The sequence below is a fragment of the Engystomops pustulosus genome, chromosome 7 (assembly GCF_040894005.1).
Source record: "Engystomops pustulosus chromosome 7, aEngPut4.maternal, whole genome shotgun sequence".
NCBI lineage: Eukaryota > Metazoa > Chordata > Amphibia > Anura > Leptodactylidae > Engystomops > Engystomops pustulosus.
In genome coordinates this window covers 14,527,014-14,548,722 of record NC_092417.1, presented here as the reverse complement: position 1 = coordinate 14,548,722, position 21,709 = coordinate 14,527,014, and the positions used below count along the sequence as shown (strand labels likewise).

Here is a 21,709-nt window from a genome sequence, read left to right as displayed (position 1 = left end):
TGGACTGCGTGGAAGACTGACTGGTGGACAAATTGCTCGAAGCATTGTCGGCAATCCACGACATCACCTGTTCGCATTGTTCTGGCCTCAACAGTGCTCTACCACGAGTCCCAGTAACTTCAGACATGAACCTAGGGAGTGTAGCTCTGCGGCGTTCCCCTGCTCCCTCATAAGCAGGTGGTGTCTCACCCCGGCCAGGACCACGGCCTCTGACCCCTGCAGTAGTTGGACGCCCACGTCCCCGCCCTCGTCCTCTACCCCTAGCCCTCGGGTTAAACATTTTTAAAATGAGAGTTATAGCTTTAATTTTTTTTTAACTTTTTTTTGTGTTTTTTTTTTTTTTTTGTGTTTTTGAGTTTTTAAAACCAAACGATGCTATCCTATTGCTATGGCTATTTTCTAGCCAAGTATGAAAGCACACTACTATGCCAGATGAGAGGACACTGAGTTATTAAACAAAATAAACGTAAAATAAAAAAGGACAAATGGCAGACTGTGCCTAATTGAAATCCAACCCCTACTAAATTTTCCCACTTCGGTCTTTGCAATGGATATGTGCGTCACTAAGCGCAAAACACAGCGGTCGCAAGTCTCACTACAAATTGCTCACAATTGGCTAGTAGATGCACTACAGCAAGGCCAGCCACCAGCAGATCAACCAGAAATCAAATATATAACGCTACTGTAGGCGTAAGCCGTTTGGATTCTCCTATGGCTATTTTCTAGCCAAGTATGAAAGCACACTACTATGCCAGATGAGATGACACTGAGTTATTAAACAAAATAAACGTAAAATAAAAAAGGAAAAATGGCAGACTGTGCCTAATTGAAATCCAACCCCTACTAAATTTTCCCACTTTGGTGTTTGAGGTGGATATGTGCGTCACTAAGAGCTAAACACAACGGTAGCAAGTCCCCCTGCTAATTCCTCACAAAATGGTACTAGATGCAAATAAAAAAAAAAAAAAAGTAGAACATTATTGTAGCCCTAAGAAGGGCTGTTGGGTTCTTGGAGAATCACTCCTGCCTAACAGTAAGCTAATAGAACACCCTAACGCTTTCCCTGACCAGCAGCAGCTCTCTCCCTAGCGGCATCCAGACAGAGAATGATCCGAGCAGCGCGGGCAGCGGCTAGTCTATCCCAGGGTCACCTGATCTGGCCAGCCAACCACTGCTATCGACGTGTAAGGGTACCACGTCATGCTGGGTGGAGTGCAGAGTCTCCTGGCTTGTGATTGGCTCTGTTTCTGGCCGCCAAAAAGCAAAACGGCGGGAGCTGCCATTTTCTCGAGCGGGCGAAGTATTCGTCCGAGCAACGAGCAGTTTCGAGTACGCTAATGCTCGAACGAGCATCAAGCTCGGACGAGCATGTTCGCTCATCTCTAATCGGAAGGCATCTCCCTTCCGAAGATGACGTAGGGGTAGCACCACAGAGCTATTTTCATATGTATGTAAAACATTTTTTTAGTTCAACTAAAGATCACTGTGCCAAACTAAAGTATGTGCCGGCATCAGTATTAAATAGCCTACCAGGTGGTCTGCTCGCATGATTTTATCATGCGAGCAGTGGTAGGTTTCCTTTAATGAAGGTATTGTTTTCCTTTTTCTGACCTGGAAAACTATATTTGCATATTTCCCAGAATCCTCTGGTGGAGCATCAATGGCTATAAGTCTCCTCGTGCCTATAAGGTGGCTTTAATTGGCAAACTCTCATTAAGACTTATTACTTCCTGACTCTAGTCACAGATATGAGAGGAGCAGGAAAAAGGAAGCTGATGACTGATTTGTCCTTCACTGAGCTAAAGCATTTCTTCTCTTCTAGGTGGTGCTTTCCGGTGGAGCTTAAAATGTGTACAATGCATAGGTCACAATGAGGCTTATGGTAGGACTAGAGATGAGCGAACATACTCGTCCGAGCTTGATGCTCGTTCGAGCATTAGCGTACTCGAAACTGCTCGTTGCTCGGACGAATACTTCGCCCGCTCGAGAAAATGGCATTTCCCGCCGTTTTGCTTTTTGGCGGCCAGAAACAGAGCCAATCACAAGCCAGGAGACTCTGCACTCCACCCAGCATGACGTGGTACCCTTACACGTCGATAGCAGTGGTTGGCTGGCCAGATCAGGTGACCCTGGAATAGACTAGCCCCTGCCTGCACTGCTCGGATCATTCTGTGTCTGGATGCCGCTAGGGAGAGAGCTGCTGCTGGTCAGGGAAAGCGTTAGGGTGTTCTATTAGAATAGTGTTAGGCAAGAGTGATTCTACAAGAACCCAACAGCCCTTCTTAGGGCTACAATAACGTTATACTTTTTTTTTTTGGTTTGCTTGTGGCTGGGCTTGCTGGCACTAGTAGTGCAGCTAGTACCATATTGTGAGGAATTTGCAGGGGGACTTGCTACCGTTGTGTTTAGCTCTTAGTGACACACATATCCACCTCAAACACCAAAGTGGGACAATTTATTAGGGGTTTGATTAGAATTAGGCAGAGTCTGCTGATTTATTTTTTTTTTTTACCTTTATTTCATTTTATAGCTCAAACTCATCTTGCAAAGCACAAAATCCAGTTGTGTGCTGTCAGTGTAGGTTAGAAACTAGCCATAGCAATAGGATAGCATCGTTTTGTTAAAAAAAATAAAAAACTAAAAAAAAATAAACACAAATTTTTTTTTTTTCAAGTTTACACTTTAATTTGGAAAATGTTTAACCCGAGGGCTAGAGGTAGAGGACGAGGGCGTGGACGTGGGCGTCCAACTACTGCAGGGGTCAGAGGCCGTGGTCCTGGGCGGGGTGAGACACCACCTGCTGACGGGGGAGCAGGGGAACGCCGAAGAGGTACACTCCCTAAGTTCATCATGTCTCAAGTTACTGGGACTCGTGGTAGAGCACTGTTGAGGCCAGAACAGTGCGAAGAGGTGATGTCGTGGATTGCGGACAATGCTTCTAGCCATTTGTCCACCAGTCAGTCTTCCACGCAGTCCACCCATGTCACCGAAATCGGCACTCCTCCAGCTCCTCCACCTCAGCCTCCTTCCCCCCAGTCTGCCCCCTCCCACCAAAATTTGGCATTTGAACCGGCATACTCTGAGGAACTGTTTTCTGGACCCTTCCCACAGTCACAAACCACTTGTCCTGCTGCTGCTGAGCTATTTTCCGATGCCCAGGTTTTCCACCAGTCGCAGTCTGTGGGTGATGATGACATTATTCACGTAGTGGAAGAAGTGTGTAAAGAGGTGTCGGAAGATGAGGAGACACAGTTGTCAGACAGTGGTGAAGTTGTTGTCAGGGCAGGAAGTCCGAGGGGGGAGCAGACTGAGGGATCGGAGGATGATGAGGTGACAGACCCGAGCTTGGTTGATAGGCCGGGTGAACACAGTGCTTCTGAGACGGAGGCGAGTCCTATAGCAGAACAGGTTGGAAGAGGCAGTGGTGGGGCCAGACGGAGAAGCAGGGCCAGAGCTGGTGCATCAGCGCCAAATGTTGCCCGTAGTCAAGCTCCCGTGGCGAGGGCTAGATTTTCAGAAGTCTGGAGGTACTTTAAAGAAACACCGGATGACCGACGGACTGTGGTGTGCAACCTTTTCCAAACCAGGATCAGCAGGGATTCCACCACTACTAGCTTAACTACCACCAGTATGCGCAGGCATCTGAATGCTAAACACCCCACTCAATGGCACCAAGCCCATTCACCTCCGGCCGGGAACACCACTGCTCCTTCCCCTGTGTCATCTGCTAGTCAGCCCCCTGCCAGGACCCTGGCCCAAACACCTCCCATGCGAAAACCCCATCTTCGCCTCCACGATCCTCCACAGCATCCACCAGTGTTCAGCTCTCCATACCCCAGACGCTGGAGCGCAAAAGGACGTATAGCGCAACCCACCCACACGCCCAAGCCCTCAACGTCCACATCTCCAAGTTGCTTAGCCTGGAGATGCTGCCCTATAGGCTGGTAGAGACCGAAGCCTTTCGAAACCTCATGGCGGCAGCCACCCCTCGATATTCGGTCCCCAGCCGCCACTACTTTTCCCGATGTGCCGTCCCAGCCCTGCACCAGCACGTGTCAGAGAACATCCTCCGTGCCCTGACCAACGCCATTTCTGACAAGGTCCACCTGACCACGGACACGTGGACGAGTGCTGCCGGGCAGGGCCACTATATATCGCTGACGGCACATTGGGTTAACTTGGTGGAGGCTGGGACCGAGTCTGACCCTGCGGCTGGTCATATACTGCCGACGCCGAGGATTGCGGGGCCTACCTCGGTCCAGGTCTCAAAGGCCTACTATGCCTCCTCCTCCCACCCCTCCTCCACCTCCTCCTCTGAATTACCATCCGTGGGCATGGCGCCATCAGTCGGTAGCTCGAGGCAGCAGGCGGTGCTCAAACTGCTGAGCCTAGGCGATAAAAGGCACACCGCCCAAGAGTTATTACAGGGCATCACGGCGCAGACTGATCTGTGGCTGGCACCGCTGAACCTGAAGCCAGGCATGGTTGTGTGTGACAACGGCCGTAACCTGGTGGCAGCTCTGCAACTCGGCAGACTGACACATGTGCCATGACTGGCCCATGTGTTAAATCTCATAGTTCAGCGGTTCCTCAAGACATACCCCAATCTGTCTGATTTGCTCACGAAGGTGCGCCACATCTGTGCGCATTTCAGGAAGTCCAGCACAGATGCTGCCACTCTCAGGGCAGCGCAGCGCCGCCTCCAACTGCGCGCTCACCGACTGTTGTGCGATGTGCCCACGAGGTGGAATTCAACACTAACCATGTTATCCAGAGTTTACCAGCAGCGCAGAGCGATTGTAGACTGCCAGATGTCAACTTCCACCAGAACTGGTAGTCAGGTCAGTCAGCTTCCTCAAGTCTACAATGAGGAGTGGACGTGGATGTCTGATATCTGTCAGGTGCTGAGTAACTTTGAGGAGTCAACACAGTTGGTCAGTGGTGATGCCGCCATCATCAGCCTCACCATCCCGCTGCTTGGCCTGTTGAAAAACTCTCTGTTCAGCATGAAGTCGGAAGCTTTGCGCTCGTCACAAGAGACGGGGGAAGAAGATTCCCTTGTTGATAGCCAAAGCACCCTTAGGTCTGTTTCTCAGCGCATATCGGAGGAGGATGAGGAGGATGAGGAGGATGAGGAGGATGAGGAGGTGGAGGAGGATGAGGATGATGAGGAGGAGGATGAGGAGGAAGAGGAGGAGAATGTTGGCGAGACAGAAGAGGGGACCATTGTTCAGTCCTTCACTGTTCAGCGTGTATGGGCAGAAGAAGAGGAGTTGGAGGAGTTGGAGGAGGAGGAAATGGACAGTCAGGCCAGTGAGGGGAGTGAATTCTTGCGCATTGGGACTCTGGCGCATATGGCAGATTTCATGCTAAGCTGCCTATCCCGTGACCCTCGCATTCAAAGAATTTATTCCAGCACCGATTACTGGGTGTTCACTCTCCTGGACCCACGGTACAAGCAAAATCTTTCCACTCTCATCCCTGGAGAGGAAAGGAGTGTGAGAATGCATGAATACCAGCAGGCCCTGGTGCACAAGCTGAAACAGTATTTCCCTTCTAAAAGTGCTAGCGGCAGAGGGTGTACTTCTGCGGGACAAGTAGCGAGGGAGAGTAGGCGACCAGGCAGCTTGTCCAGCACTGGCAGGGGTACGCTTTACAAGGCCTTTGCCAGTTTTTTGTCACCCCAGCAAGACACTGTCACCTGTCCCCAGTCTCGGCAGAGTAGGGCTGATCTTTACAGAAAGATGGTGAGGGAGTACGTAGCTGACCATACCATCGTCCTAAATGATCACACAGCTCCCTACAACTACTGGGTTTCAAAGCTGGACATGTGGCACGAACTGGCGCTGTACGCCTTGGAGTTTCTTGCCTGCCCTGCCGCTAGCATGTTGTCCGAGCGGGTTTTCAGTGCAGCTGGTGGCATCATCACCGATAAGCGTACACGCCTGTCGACTGACAGCACTGACAGGCTGACGCTTATCAAGATGAATAAAGCCTGGATTTCTCCGCATTTCCATTCTCCACCAGGTGAAAGAAGCTGAACCTGAATAATGTATGCACTCCTCCTCCTCATTGTCCTCCTTCTCCTCCTCTTTGTACACTAAAGCAGAGGAAACTGGCAATTTTTTTGCCAGGGCCAACTGGCTCTGGCTATAGTACTCTATGTATTTAATTTTTCTGGAGGGCCAACTACCCTGTCCTCTGTTTTAAACAATTTTTGGGAGTGCCACATACAGGCACTCAATCTATGTAATTTTTCTGGAGGACCAGCTACCTGCTTCTCTGGTTTGAAAACTTTTTTGGACTGCCACATACAGGCACTCAATTTATTTAATCTTTTTGGAGGACCAGCTACCTGCTCCTCTGGTTTGAAAACTTTTTTGGACTGCCACATACAGGCACTATCCAAATTAAATTGTCTCCATAGCAGCCTCCACACGTCGTCTTTTTAGCTGCCTTCACACGTTGTCTCCATTGCTACCTCCACACGTCATCGCCATAGCTGCCTCCAAAAGTAGTCCATATAGCTGCCTCCATACATGGTCCCCTTATCAAACGAGCTGTGTCAGGCAGAATTTTGGATTGTTTTCATGGCTTCCATGTTAACTTTGTCGCCACCCTGCTGTGTAATCCACAAAATATACTGGCAAACTTTTATCATTTACCAATATTATTTCAGCGCTTCTTGCGCATCTGTTTACATTCCCCTCACCCGCCAGAACCCAAACTTATAAGAACGCTACTACACTTGATCTTATACAAAAGGTTCTTAGAAGTGCTGTTTGGGGAGTAGCCTAGAGACAGGGGCTTGGATTGGCGAAAGCTCGCCTGGCAGCGGAGCGCCAGCTCCATCCCAAGATCCAACTAACATAGTTTTAACTGCAGCACCTTTAATCTACTACTAGTTCACTGCCTCCATACATAGTCCCCTTATCAAACGAGCTGTGTCAGGCAGAATTTTGGGTTGTTTTCATGGCTTCCACATCAAACTTGTTAACTTTATCGCCACCCTGCTGTGTAATCCACAAAATATACTGGCAAACTTTTATCATTTACCAATATTATTTCAGCGCTTCTTGCGCATCTGTTTACATTCCCCTCACCCGCCATATCCTAAACTTATAAGAACGCTACTACACTTGATCTTATACAAAAGGTTCTTAGAAGTGCTGTTTGGGGAGTAGCCTAGAGACAGGGGCTTGGATTGGCGAAAGCTCGCCTGGTAGCAGAGCGTCAGCTCCATCCCAAGATCCAACTAACATAGTTTTAACTGCAGCAACTTTAATCTACTACTAGTTCACTGCCTCCATACATGGTCCCCTTATCAAACGAGCTGTGTCAGGCAGAATTTTGGGTTGTTTTCATGGCTTCCTCATCAAACTTGTTAACTTTGTCGCCACCCTGCTGTGTAATCCACAAAATATACTGGCAAACTTTTATCATTTACCGATATTATTTGAGCGCTTCTTGCTCACCTCCTTTGGTTCCTCTCTGCCACCCATTGGTTTTAAGCCTGAGTCCATTTGGGGTATGTTGCCAAGACACTCTCTAGCCTGCCGCTGCTGCCGCTGCCTCTGCATAGTCCCCTATAGTGTCAGGGTCAATTATTGGATGTTTTAGATGCTATCTAGCCTCATTCGGTCACTCTGTCATTGCCATGCTGTTGCCCATACTTTTGGCATAATGATGCGATTAAGCAGCCTCAGAGGCATCCATGCATGCTGCCCCTGTTGTTTCCTGTCCATTTCCGTGGTGTTTCCATCCTTTTCTGAGGTTCCCAGGTGCTTGGCCAAGCTTCCCTCTGCAGATCCTTGGTCCCCTTGAAAAATGCTCGAGTCTCCCATTTCCTTCAATGGGGCTCGTTATTCGAGACGTGCACTCGAGCATCGGGAAAAGTTTGTCTCGAATAACGAGTACCCGAGTGCTCGCTCATCTCTAGGTAGGACCTATGTCACTGTTTCACCTAGTGGAGAAAACAGAAATACAGTATAAGGCCGTACATACGTCCTCCATAGACGGCAATGGACGCACGGAGCAATACATATGCTATTTTTCCCCGTGTTACGGCCTGAGCTCTGTGGATCTCTATGGAGAGGGGAGGGGTCACCCCTCCACCTCTCCATGGCGCTGGACATATGCCTGCCCAGGTGTAGCCATGCAGGAATAAATCAGTTTGAATGTAGCCTAACGCTGAGAACTTCATGAACCAGGTCATAGCATTCCCCTATGACCACTACCTCAATCATTGCAAATTTAGTTTGGGAAAAGACTTTGTTTTTGTAAAAAAAAAGAAATAAAAAGATTCCACTTTTTATCTGAGTTATCATATAACAAAATCTTTTCTGTTTTGCAGCACTGACCATAGGAAATGCTGGTAAGTAATAATGTTATAATTTGGTATAAATTATTTCTTCCGATTCCACCAGAGATACATTTCCGTATAACAGACCTCGACCTCGACTAATGCAGAGTTATACATGGTCAGACCGGACTGATTCCAAGGATAAGCCCTTCCCCATGGACTCATGGAGACACCTAAGCACTTACTCTGGGCTTTCAAACAAAAGAAAAAAGACCTCTCATGCAAAATTGTGTTTGCCCACTTTTTAGGGAATTGACCCTCTCAACTTGCATTTGGGAAAGACCAATGTGAGGGACGAAATTAGTTGTGTGACCTATTTTTCTTGTGAAAGGCTATCCAGAGTTGAAATATGAAATATGTTGATTTCCCCTTCTTTTCCAGTTCAGATGGACTTAATTTTCCTAAATTCCCTTTACTTTATATGTAAATAATGAGGTACAGAGTAGAGTTGGGAGAGGAGTAATAATGTCCTAGTAGGACAGGCTGAATGGAGCAGCTTGTTTGACTGAAAGGAGACTATTTATTCCAAATGGATACCCAGTCCCATTGTACTGTAACAAGGGCAGTGAAAAGGCAATGTCCAGGTGGATTTTCTCAACAAAAATATCTTTTCATTTTCGTGGTAGAAAAGGAAAATATTAAAAATTGTTAGTTAATTTTTTCCTTTACACTGCTGGTGGGACACACATGGTTATCGGTTGAGTCACAGTTGCCTATCCAATGCTACCCCAAGACCAATCCTCTTCCTCCATCTCAGAGGTGGCATGTGTGACGATGATGAATAAGGAGATGGGTAACCTTGGGTGCTGATATTTCATTCATCTCTTGTTTTTTCAGGGATTTTTATTAAACCACAAGTAATTTTTATACCAAACTGGAACAAGATATTAACCTTCGACAATATCATCATCTTATGCGATGTAGGTTCAGTACCTCCGATAGAAATGAGATATTACTGGTACAAAGATGGTGTAAAGCTAAATGCAGAAAACAAGAACATTACTATAGATTCTGCTCAACTTGGCGATGGGGGAGAATACCAGTGCAAGGCTGGCGTCGGTAAAATAAGTGACCCTGTCACACTGGATGTCACAGTTGGTAAGTGAAGCTCATTTATTATATTGCATGTATCTCCCTCTAGGGGTAATGTAGAGTCTGACAGATTTACTTACTTTACTTAGAAATCCTGATGCAGTGAGCGCCTCCTATTGGTGGCTTCAACTAGAAGAAATATTGGAATTGTATTTCATATCATAACATCTCAGTTGGCCCTTTCTTCTTTCCAGACTTTGTAATCCTGCAGGTCCCCCCTAAGGTTTATGAAGGAGACTCAATTCATTTGCGATGTCACTCTTATCCTGGAAATGATAAGGAAGTCAGAGGCATCACCTTCTACAAGGATAACAAAGTCTTACAGTCATCCCTCAAAATGAGTAATTTACATCTATATGATCTTTCTACAAATGACACAGGAAGATACAAATGTGGAAAGAAATTCTACTTTACTACAGAAGAAACCTATGCTGAAGAAGCATTGATCTCTGTGAAAGGTAAATCCCATTCACTCACTGTTATCAGATCCTCAGATCTCCATGATCACTGCCACCACCAGAGTGTCCTTCCTGATCACTGCCACCACCAGAGCATCCTCCATGATCTCTGCCACCACCAGAGTGTCCTTCCTGATCACTGCCACCACCAGAGCATCCTCCATGATTACTGTCACCACCAGAGTGTCCTTCATGATCACTGCCACCACCTGAGTGTCCTTCATGATCACTGCTGCCAGAGCATCCTCCATGTTCACTGCCACCACCAGAGTGTCCTCCATGATTACTGCCACCACCAGAGTGTCCTTCATGATCACTGCCACCATCAGAGTGTCCTTCATGATCATTGCCACCACCAGAATGTCCTCCATGATCACTGCCACCACCAGAGTGTCCTTCATGATCACTACCACCACCAGAGTGTCCTTCATGATCACTGCCCCCACCTGAGTGTCCTTCATGATCACTGCTGCCAGAGCATCCTCCATGTTCACTGCCACCACCAGAGTGTCCTCCATGATTACTACCACCACCAGAGTGTCCTCCATGATTACTGCCACCACCAGTGTCCTTCATGATCACTGCCACCATCAGAGTGTCCTTCATGATCATTGCCACCACCAGAGTGTCCTTCATGATCACTGCCACCACCAGAGTGTCCTTCATGATCATTGCTGCCAGAGTATCCCTGATGAGGGGTGCTATTGGATTTCCCCTTATAAACAATACCACTATAAAGCACCTTTATGAAACACCTATATTACAAAGCTGCTTATAAAAAATGTAATAAAAATGTTCTTCATGAATAAGGCCATTTGAGTCCACATTAAAGGGACCTGTCACCACTGAGCTATTTTTCACTGGGGACAGGTTCCCATCATCACTATAAAATATATAGCAGGCATGTTTTTATGAAAAAATATGTTAGGCTTGGTAAATAAACAATAGGAAACTTTACCTGGCTCCCTGCCAGAGTTTTCAGAGTCCAGGGAGGCATGCGCCTTCTCTTTTGCATATCCCCTTGCTTTTCGCTCATTAATATTTCTCCAACCTCCTCCAGCATGCTGAATATTCTGGCAGAGAGCCAGGGAATGTTTCCTATTGATTATTTCTCAACCCAAATGACACAGATTTTTTTATAAAAACATGTCTCAGAATTTGAAATGGCCCTCCCCCAGGACTCCAATGAATATTCTGGTAGGGAGCCAGGTAAAAGTTTTGTATTGATTATTTCTCAATCTAAATGACATAGTTTTTTTTATAAAACCATGTCTCAGGATTTGAAATGCCCTCCCCAGGACTCTGGAAGGGAGCCAGATAAAGTCTCCTACTGATTAAAACAAAGTTTTAATAAAAACACGTCCGCTATGCACTCTACAGTGTCTATGGGAACTTGTTCCCAGTGAAAAATATCCCTGAGATGACAGGTTCTGTTAAAGATTTCCCGATAAATAATTTGATGAACAATACAATTAGTGCCCACAATAAACAAAGAGAGCTCCCTATAACCAAATCCATCTACATGTCTCATATGAGAAGTGTCCCCATACATAGTCAATGATAAAAGCTCTTCTATAAAAATAAATTCCATTGGAACAGTCCCCGCTAATTGTCCTTCATAAACAGTCCATTACAGAGCTACCGGAGGACAGGACCATCAAAAAGCCCCTATAAGCAACATTATCAGATTCTCCTGAGTACAAGTGCAATTGCATTGGTTTTAATACATTGGGTGGCACTGATCGGCAAACAGGACCACCTACCTTTGAGATATAGTAAATAATCCAGTACATCCTGAAAGGAAGTCAACAAAATATCAGGAAAAACCAAGCTACGTGCCAGATATTTTGGCTATTTGGTTTAAAAAGTGTTGATGCTTTCTCTACTACAGAAATTTTCTCTTCTCCTCAAATCATCGTGACTGTAAATGCAACGACAGAAGGACATCCCTTGACCTTGACCTGTGACACAAACCTCAAACTTCAAAGTGACGGAACAAAGCTAAACTTCTCGTTCTACAAGGATTGGAGGATTGTCCAAGAGTTTGGTTCATCTAATAGTTATAGCCTTCAGTCTGCTCAGCTGAAGGATTCTGGGAATTATATCTGTGAAGTCAAATCTACAACCCGCAATGTGTGGAAGAGGAGCAATGGAACCCACATCCAGATATATGGTAGGTGTAGAAGAGTAGACAATTTGACCATGTTTGATAAGGTTCTGATGCTGGAGAAGATATCTGGATAACATACAAATGTTCTGACCTCAAGAGTTATATGTATTAAAGGAAACCTACCACCACGGATCTACCTGTTAAGGTAGATCCAGTGGTAGGTGCATCTAATGTGTATAAGGATAGCCCTTTTTAGGGCTAATCCTTCACTCCACTATATCTTTTATTATCTTTAATCGGGGAATGTGCAAATTTTCTAAAGAGTCTCCTGGGGCATGGAGTCGCAGGAGATGAGGCTACACGACAAGGCTACTTCACACCCCAGTATCCTCTTTGATCCTCCTACCAGATAGCTTCAGCATGCAGCTCCTCATCCGTGAAACCGGAGTTCTGCACATTGTAGTAGCACAGACTTCGGAGCAGAGATTGTGCAGCCACCGGCCTGTGTTCTGCGCATGCGCAGAACTCTGGTTTCGGGGATAAGTAGTATCTGGTAGGAGGATCAAAGAGGCTTCTCCACTCCCCAGTAGACTCTTTAGAAAATGTGCAGATTCCCGGATTAAAGATAATAAAAGATAAAGGGGAGTAAAGGATTAGCCCCAAAAAGGGCTATTCTTACATACATTAGATCCATAGGTAGGTATTAGGTAGATCCGTGATGGTAGGATTCCTTTAAAGGGGTTGTCCGAGTTTTGAAAAAAAACTATATGTGGCCGGGAGCGGGCTGCCTAAAACAATAAAGATGTACTTACCTTCCGGTGCCCTCCCGTATCCAGCACTGCTGTCGCTCCGGTCCGGGCGCCATGTAAACAAACATGACCGCCGGAGCAGCGCTGCATTCAGCTTCCGGCCGGCCGTGGCCGGGTATACCTATCCGTCCCTATACACAGCATTGTGTATGGGGGCCGGAAGGTTGTCGGGTCCGGCCGAAATATGAGTCCAGCGCTGCTCCGGGGGCCATGCTTATTTACATGGCGCCCGGACCGGAGGGCACCGGAAGGTAAGTACATCTTTATTGTTTTAGGCAGCCCGCTCCCGGCCACATATAGTTTTTTTTTCAAAACTCGGACAACCCTTTTAAGGTGTTTATGGGGCCCTCAAACAATGACACACCTAACTATACACTGAAAAGGGGGATAACAAGTTGCTCTCTACTGATTGAGGAAGTTCTAAGAGGAAAGCTTATTATTATTTTAGAATACAGTTAATATCTTCTTTGTATCTTAGCACATGTCTTCATTTCTTCAATGGTTTCACATTTACTACCAACATACAGAACCAGAACCAACCTTCTTGGGTAGGCTGTTTGCTTTCACTTCTGTAGTTGAAGGACATTCAAAGACCATTTGAAGCGCTGGAAGGGCTCTGGTATACATGTGTGTTGAGAGCTAGAGCACTGAATGTACTGAATGAAGATTATAGGGTTGGAGCCCCTCTTTATTATCTTGACAGGGCAATATAAAACCGCATTTATTAGTCATGTTCAACTATCATTATATCCCCTTGAGCCCTAAGAGGGGTTGTCCATTTTCGGCAAATAATTGATATTGTTTGTGTAAGGAAAAGTTATACAATTTTGCAATACATTAGCTGTATCAATGCAGGTGCAGGAGCCGTTATCATCACAGAGAATAATCAGAGCTGTGTGATGCTAATTATTATCAATTATTTGTTGAAAGTGGACAACCCCTTTAAATCCGATATCTACTTTGTACTTATAAAGTATGGTGGCTCAGTGGTTAGCACTACAGCCTTGCAGCGCTGGAGTCCTGGGTTCAAGTCCCATCCAGGTCAATATCTGCAAAGAATTTGTATGTTCTCTCCGTGTTTGCGTAGGTTTCCTCCGGGTCCTCCGGTTTCCTCCCACACCGTTCTGTGCAGCGCTGCGTAATCTGTGTGTGCTATATAAATAAAGGAATTATTATTATGAATTATTATTAAAGCTGAATCTCATTTCTTTATCTATTTTGTTTTTAGGTAAAAATCAGAGCAATGGACAAGTTCAGCGAGATTACATCCATTCAAATATAATGAGGCTTATATTATGTACAATCATATTAATAATTTGTGCCTCTATATCCTACCATCACTGGAAGAGTGAGATAGCTGCAGCGCAATAAAACAACACGGGGAAAAAGAAAAGTCTTTGTCTTTGATATATAAGAATATGTATGTGGCCTTAGGTATAACGTGATGCTGCCATCATTTTCTGTCTGTGGACTACGCCTGAGGAGGCGCTGATTGTGTCATTGTGTTTAACTGTGAAATTGATAGTGTGAACACTGTCTTAGATTTCCTTGCTACCTTGACTGATTTGCATCACACCCATCAGTCCTTTGCAAACTGTGCTCTGGTTTCCATAGAGTTAACCCTCTGTGATTGACAGGATCCCTCTCCAATCACTCCGATATCACATAAGCGGCTTGCTCACTCGGTTTTTTGGCTGCTATACACTCTGTTCTTGGTGTAATTTCAAGGAGTTGGGCCAATACAAACTGTTGATAGTCTTCCTCCAAGGGGGCTCGTAGGACTGATTACCCCATGAGATCCCAACTAAAGGTAAAGCCAGTTATTTGGAGCCTCATTCACATTCAGGGTCACTTATATATTAAACTGATCAACAAAAAAAGAGAAAAGATACAGCTCACCGTGACTCTTTGGTTGCGCACGAGCTGGAGATCCACACCTGTGTTGGTGCCGCACATAAGTCCAAGAAAAACACGAGACTCCGCAACAGTGCTTGATTAAAAATATTCGTCTTCCATTGAAGAACTCTTTATTTTCGGCAAATCCAATAAAACATGGCAAGCATAATCCCCTCAAGTGCATATGAGGTCATGAAAAGCCTACGCGTTTCTGGTGCACAATGCACCCTTAGTCATGGCTAACCTTCCATTGTGTGTGTCGGAATAAGAGCCGCTCCCCTGCCCCACCCCAGTCACATGACTAGGTTGTTGCAGAAGAGCGGACCGAACTCCGGCACTGGATACCAGTATATTGAAGGTATAACATATTACCATAATTAAAAGATATAATGGAGTTGTTAAAAAACAGAAATTCAAGAAAAACCCATATATATTTCATCTATGTGTACACAAGTGGATACTTTTGATGCACCATGTCCGGTCATGGTAGTTAGCCTGTCCTGGTATAATAGATGTTCCGGTCCAGAGTTTGGTTTATCGGTAAGTTTGTGCATCTCTCATACTTGAGATATTTACATATGAGAAAACAGATATAAAAATAAAACTAAAACATGATATGTTCCCTCGTGTAACATTAGGTATTCCATTTCTCTATGCCAAAACAAAGGGTCCAACGATATGCACACCCAATCGTAATTGTACTCCAGTAATACTCATATTATAACTTTAAACATGACAGAATATCAACGTTCTTATAGCAATCTAATAATGAAACATAATTTCATGCTTATGATTTAAACCTTTAGGGAACCTTGTATCTAGGCAAAAAATCCAATAGGCCTCTCTATCTCGTAGGACCTTGGCTCTGTCTCCTCCCCTCACCAGGGGTTTTATCTGCTCAATTACAACCCCATATAGAGATGCTACCTTGCCTTTATGTACGTCAATAAAATGTCGTGCCACCCCCGATAAACTCTTCTTTTTTTCACTTTGTTCCAGCGTGTTTAGTTTGTACCAGTTATTAATATCCCTAAGGTGTTCTAGGAATCTTTGTTTAAATTTACGAGTAGTACACCCCACATATATCTTATGGCATAAGGTACAGCCCACCAGATATATTACATGATCGCTATTACAGCTTACATAGCTATTAATGATGAACCTGTGATCTCCGTCCGAGTTAAAAAAAAAAAATACTTAGTAGGTGACACAAAATTGCACGTCTTACATGGGTAAGTTCCTCACTTATAGAAACCCTTCTGTGCCAACCAGGTACGGTTACTTCGCTCCTTAGATCTAAACAGGCTAGAGGAAACATGGTTGCCTATAGTTTTTGTTCTTCTAGCGACCAGTTGGCAACCTTTATTCAAAATTTCAGACAGGATCCTATCCTCAAACAAAATTGGTATATGTCTATGTATAATTTGTTTTATTTCATGGAACTGGTCTGAAAATTGTAAACTTAAAACGGGGGCATTCCTAGGCATATCCTTTTTTGAAGGTTTCTCCTTTCTTGTAAGCATATGTTCCCGTTCCTTGTTATCAACTATAACCCCTGCTCTTCTCATCATCCACTGTGGGTATTTTCTGTCTGTCAATCTACGTTGTATTTGGGAAGTTTCGTGATTGTAGCTTTCTTGCTCTGTACAATTCCTTTTGGCCCTAGTTATCTCTCCCACTGGGATAGCTCTAATCGTGTGTCTGGGATGTGAGCTATTCGCGTGCAGGATAGTATTTCCCGCTGTCTCTTTCCGATGGGTAGAGGAAATGATTTTATTCTCACTGGAAATATTTAGGGATAAATAAAAAAAAAAACATATGTTTCGGGTCCACATGGTGCGTGAACCTCAAATTAAAAGCGTTATTGTTAATGTAATCCACAAACGCCGGTACGGCAGACACATCGGCGTCCCATATAATCAAGAGATCGTCGATGTATCTGCCGTACCAGCGCATGGAAGACAGAAAAGGGTTAACAGGGGTATAGATGAAATGTTCCTCCCAAAATGCCATGACCAAGTTGGCCAATGAGGGCGAAAACTTCGCCCCCATACAGACCCCCTTGGTCTCTAGGTAAAAAACTTGGTCAAACTCAAAAAAATTATGAGTCATAAGGTACCATGTAGTTTCTCTGATGAATAACTTACAGTCTGTAGTGTAACTACTGTATTTATCTAAGTGGAAGGTCAAAGCCTCCATCGCAACAGTGTGTGGGATAGCAGTATACAAAGAGACTACGTCACAGCTGACCCAAATGGATTCGGTAGTCCATTCTATATTCCTAAAGGCTCTTAGAACGTCAGTAGAGTCTTGTAGGTATCCCGGAATGCGTTTAACTAAGGGCTGCAGATGAACATCCAGCCACTGGCATAGACGTTCATTAAGGGATCCTATCCCGGAAACTATAGGTCTCATAGGAGGTAAAGTTATGCTCTTATGAATTTTTGGTAATGCATGTAATATGGGGGTGACTGGGGTTCTTACTTTGATAAAGTCACCTTGTTTTTCTGCCAGTACATGTAATGCTATACCGTCATCTATCAAGGAGTACATTTCTTTCATAAACGTATTTGTCGGGTTTGTGGGGAGTAATCTATAAGTCGTTGTATCGTGTAACATATTCTCTATTTGTATTTTATACATATCCTTACTCATAACAACCACAGTACCCCCCTTATCCGCCATCTTAATAACTCTTTCTTTATCCCTTTCTAATTCGAAGATGGCTTTTTTCTGTATGGAGGAAAGATTGGGTTTATTACTGTGTTTATTTTTATGCAATGTTAGAAGTTCCCTCTCTATTACCTCCTGAAACCTATCCATTGCATCCACTCTAGCTTGGATAGGGTAAAAGCTCGGATTGGACACATTAAATTCACATATGTTTTCATTGATATTCACTCTATCTTCTGGAAAGGCATTCATATTTGACAGAGCGAAAATCAAGTTTTGATCTTCAAAATTTAAATCACAAAACCGATTTTTGACAGGTGTATAATGTTGGTCTGTCCCATCCGTGGATGTGTCCAGGGTGGAAAAAAAGTGTTTTTTAACCGTTAATTTACGTATGAAATTATTAACATCTTTTAATGTGGAGAATAGATCAAAGTTTGACGATATAGCAAAGTTGAGACCCAATGACAAAACCTCAATTTGTGCAGGTGTAAGGGGAATGTCCGATAAATTTAATACATCAACTCCTTCTTTTTTGTTATCTCTTACAGTCATTCCAGTTGGCTTCGTAGTTTCCGGTACGGGGTTGCTGGATTTTTTGTGTTTTCTCCCGCCCCTTCTAACCCGTTTTTTGCTGGAGTTTTATTAGAGTCCTTCTTGGGTTTTTTATTTTTATAATAGGAGGGTTTTTGTCCCCCTTTCGCTTGGAGACAGAGCCAAGGTCCTACGAGATAGAGAGGCCTATTGGATTTTTTGCCTAGATACAAGGTTCCCTAAAGGTTTAAATCATAAGCATGAAATTATGTTTCATTATTAGATTGCTATAAGAACGTTGATATTCTGTCATGTTTAAAGTTATAATATGAGTATTACTGGAGTACAATTACGATTGGGTGTGCATATCGTTGGACCCTTTGTTTTGGCATAGAGAAATGGAATACCTAATGTTACACGAGGGAACATATCATGTTTTAGTTTTATTTTTATATCTGTTTTCTCATATGTAAATATCTCAAGTATGAGAGATGCACAAACTTACCGATATACCAAACTCTGGACCAGAACATCTATTATACCAGGACAGGCTAACTACCATGACCGGACATGGTGCATCAAAAGTATCCACTTGTGTACACATAGATGAAATATATATGGGTTTTTCTTGAATTTCTGTTTTTTAACAACTCCATTATATCTTTTAATTATGGTAATATGTTATACCTTCAATATACTGGTATCCAGTGCCGGAGTTCGGTCCGCTCTTCTGCAACAACCTAGTCATGTGACTGGGGTGGGGCAGGGGAGCGGCTCTTATTCCGACACACACAATGGAAGGTTAGCCATGACTAAGGGTGCATTGTGCACCAGAAACGCGTAGGCTTTTCATGACCTCATATGCACTTGAGGGGATTATGCTTGCCATGTTTTATTGGATTTGCCGAAAATAAAGAGTTCTTCAATGGAAGACGAATATTTTTAATCAAGCACTGTTGCGGAGTCTCGTGTTTTTCTTGGACTTATATATTAAACTGCCTACACCTGGCACCACATTACCAACAAGTGGTTGAAATAGGGCATAGCATGTGATTATTTGAATGTATTTCATTTGTCTGTAACCTGCAAGGGATAATGTTGCTTTTATATTATGATGGTTACATCATGTATCTTCCTGAGATTTTGCAGGCTGTCATTGGCTAGCAACCCAGGGTGTCTAGACAGACCAAACCTAAACATATGGGGGGAGATTGATCAGAGGTGTCTTAGAGCAGAGCTGTTCTAGTTGTCCATTGCAACCAATCAGAACTTAGCTTTCATTTTCCCCCAGCTGTTTATAAAACTAAAGGTAAGCTCTGTTTGGTTTCCATGGGCGAGTAGAACAGTTTTACCCCAGACACTTCTGATAAATCTCTCATATTTTTGGTCTAAAGCTCTGGGTTTCTTTCTTGAGATTAGTCTGGACTCTGTCCTTTTGGATTTGTCTCACTTTAGGGATTAGTGTGCGTCTCTTTATACTGCTACTAAGGAGATTGCTGAGGCAGCAGAGCCCACCTGGCTCCATAGGAGCCTCTTAACAGTGAAAGCGACCACTGGTCTACGGTGACATTCCTTCTAGCAAGTGGCACTCATCGTCACCATAACCAGCCAATCTACAGCCCTTGGCCTGTCGCTACCCTCACAGGCCTCCCAAATTACAACTTCCAGGAAGATAGACACCTATACCAGAGATTCCCTCTACACAAGCGGCCCCACCTCTTCTTGATCCACCTTGACAGCCCGGATGGGCGCAGAAGAGGCCTACATCATTACCCCAGGCTTCCATGACACCTGCAGCTGAGCTGCCACCATAGCCAGCCACTTCGGGTTCTAGTACCTGATAGCTCTGCATGCTGACGGCTCGGTGGGGATGTTGCATTAGTAAGCTCCCGGTTATCCTGTTATTTTTATACAATGTACTCTGCTATTTTGACTCTCCGATTGTATTCAGACTATCTTTATGCCTGTAATTTTGTACTTTCTTCGTCCTCTTGGTTTTGACCTGGCTCTGGAGGGAATTCTTCTGTGTTTATATTGTCTTGTCTTCATCACTGTGTTTTGCACTTTGGCGCAGAAAGAGACATCGGCTAGTTGTCCCTTATCAGTTAGCTAAGAAGAGCACTATTATGATCTACTATTATGTATCACTGTGCTCTATTCACTAACAAGAACACTTTTGTGATTCACACATTAATGTGTGCTATTCACAGAGAAGAACAATTAAGGACATATATGTACATTTAGGTCTCTACTGACTGTAGATTTTTAATCACCCTTATAGTGCTACTTTCACTGAATTTTCTATTTTAATGCATATCAATAAAAAATTGCATTTTTATGCCTAAGATGAATTTTTCTCAACCAATGGGTCTTAGTGGGGCCGCCAGGCCCTTTTTGTAAATAGCTATTCACAGAGAAGAGCACTTCCATGATCCATGTATTACTGCTCACTATTCACCGGGAAGAGCACTTTTCTGATCCACATATTACTGCACATCTTTCCAAGTATTGCTGTTTCATCCTCTGCAATCAGTAAAAAGATCCCTGCACTGTAGCTGCTTATAAGTAACCTAATGCAGATCTTCAGAGTGCCCTGATCGTCACATGTTCAGCCCAGCCAACCACAGGAAGCCTACAGAAGACATACTTGTGGTTGCTAAGGGACAGAACCCTGCTGAACCCGTCAAATTCGGTAGAGACCTGAATTATGTATTTCAGGTCCGCTTATCACTAAACACAATCAAGCTGTGCGGATAGAACTAATCTTATATAGCAGACATTGCACCGATTCAAGTCTGAAGGATTTACATTGCACCCCAAAATCTATACTTAACCAACACTTCACTATAGGTACCGTAACAGAACCAAGACATTAGTACAAGGTTAGTACAAAAAAAACTAAACCTGCATTATACAGTAGGTAATCTTGTCTCACTTTAAACTCCTAAATGTTGTTTGCAAAGCTTTGTTTCATCCCTCGTGGTTGTTAGGTTGCAGGCAAAAGTGGTAGGCAATGACCACCACTGACTTTAACCTCAAATCACAGCATCTTAAGTGTAAATAGAGAGATCAGGTGTTATCATTCGGGCTCTACACCAGCAATTGTATAACTGTAGTAGTAGTTGTTGTTGTTGTTGTTGTTGTTGCACTGTTCCTTTTGTTAATATTATAAATGTTTACAATATTACGGTGTTTTTGTGTAAACCTGTGTCCACCACTCCTACGATCCACCACTCCTTTGACCCACCACCACAGAAGGAAGTATGAAGAACAATGGGATATGGAGGTGGTGCTAACCTTGGTGTAAAAGGATGATCAAAACACAATTAGGTTTCTTAGTGCATTTAATTGAAAAAAAAAAAACACAAGACAACATTGGATTTCAAAATCAGAATAACATCTTCATCAGCTTACGAACCGTCAAGTGATGAACCAGGTCAGATGAGGTCTGGATAGTTGTTCTTCATTCCAAATATAGGGGAAGTGGGAAAATTTGCAGTTGGGTGTTGACATGACTAAAGAATTTATTTAAAAAAAAATTTTGGGATATGAAGAGAAAATTCATTGTCTCAAGTCAGATTGTACAAATAAATAAAAGCTTCTGCTTTCGAAGGAGTCACTTCTCCCTCATGCCTGAAGACAACATGTCTAGAATGTCACTCCTGATCTTAATTTGTAAGTACTTCTTATCTAGTCCAAAATATAATCAGAATTTCTTCCAGGGGGTAGCCTGAGAGTGGCTTAGTGGGGCGATAAACGCAAGGGGTCTCCACCT

At 44.0% G+C, this 21,709-nt stretch overlaps 1 protein-coding gene across 1 annotated transcript in view; it reads left to right on the top strand.

The window, feature by feature from the left end:
* Positions 1-21,709, top strand: part of LOC140069988 (hemicentin-1-like) — an 85,409-nt gene that overhangs the window by 26,334 nt on the left and 37,366 nt on the right. The window contains exons 5-8 of the mRNA XM_072116321.1: positions 8,354-8,374; positions 9,200-9,460; positions 9,649-9,912; positions 11,804-12,085. Of these exons, the coding sequence (XP_071972422.1) occupies positions 8,354-8,374; positions 9,200-9,460; positions 9,649-9,912; positions 11,804-12,085 (828 nt within the window). The remainder of the gene's footprint in view (positions 1-8,353; positions 8,375-9,199; positions 9,461-9,648; positions 9,913-11,803; positions 12,086-21,709) is intronic.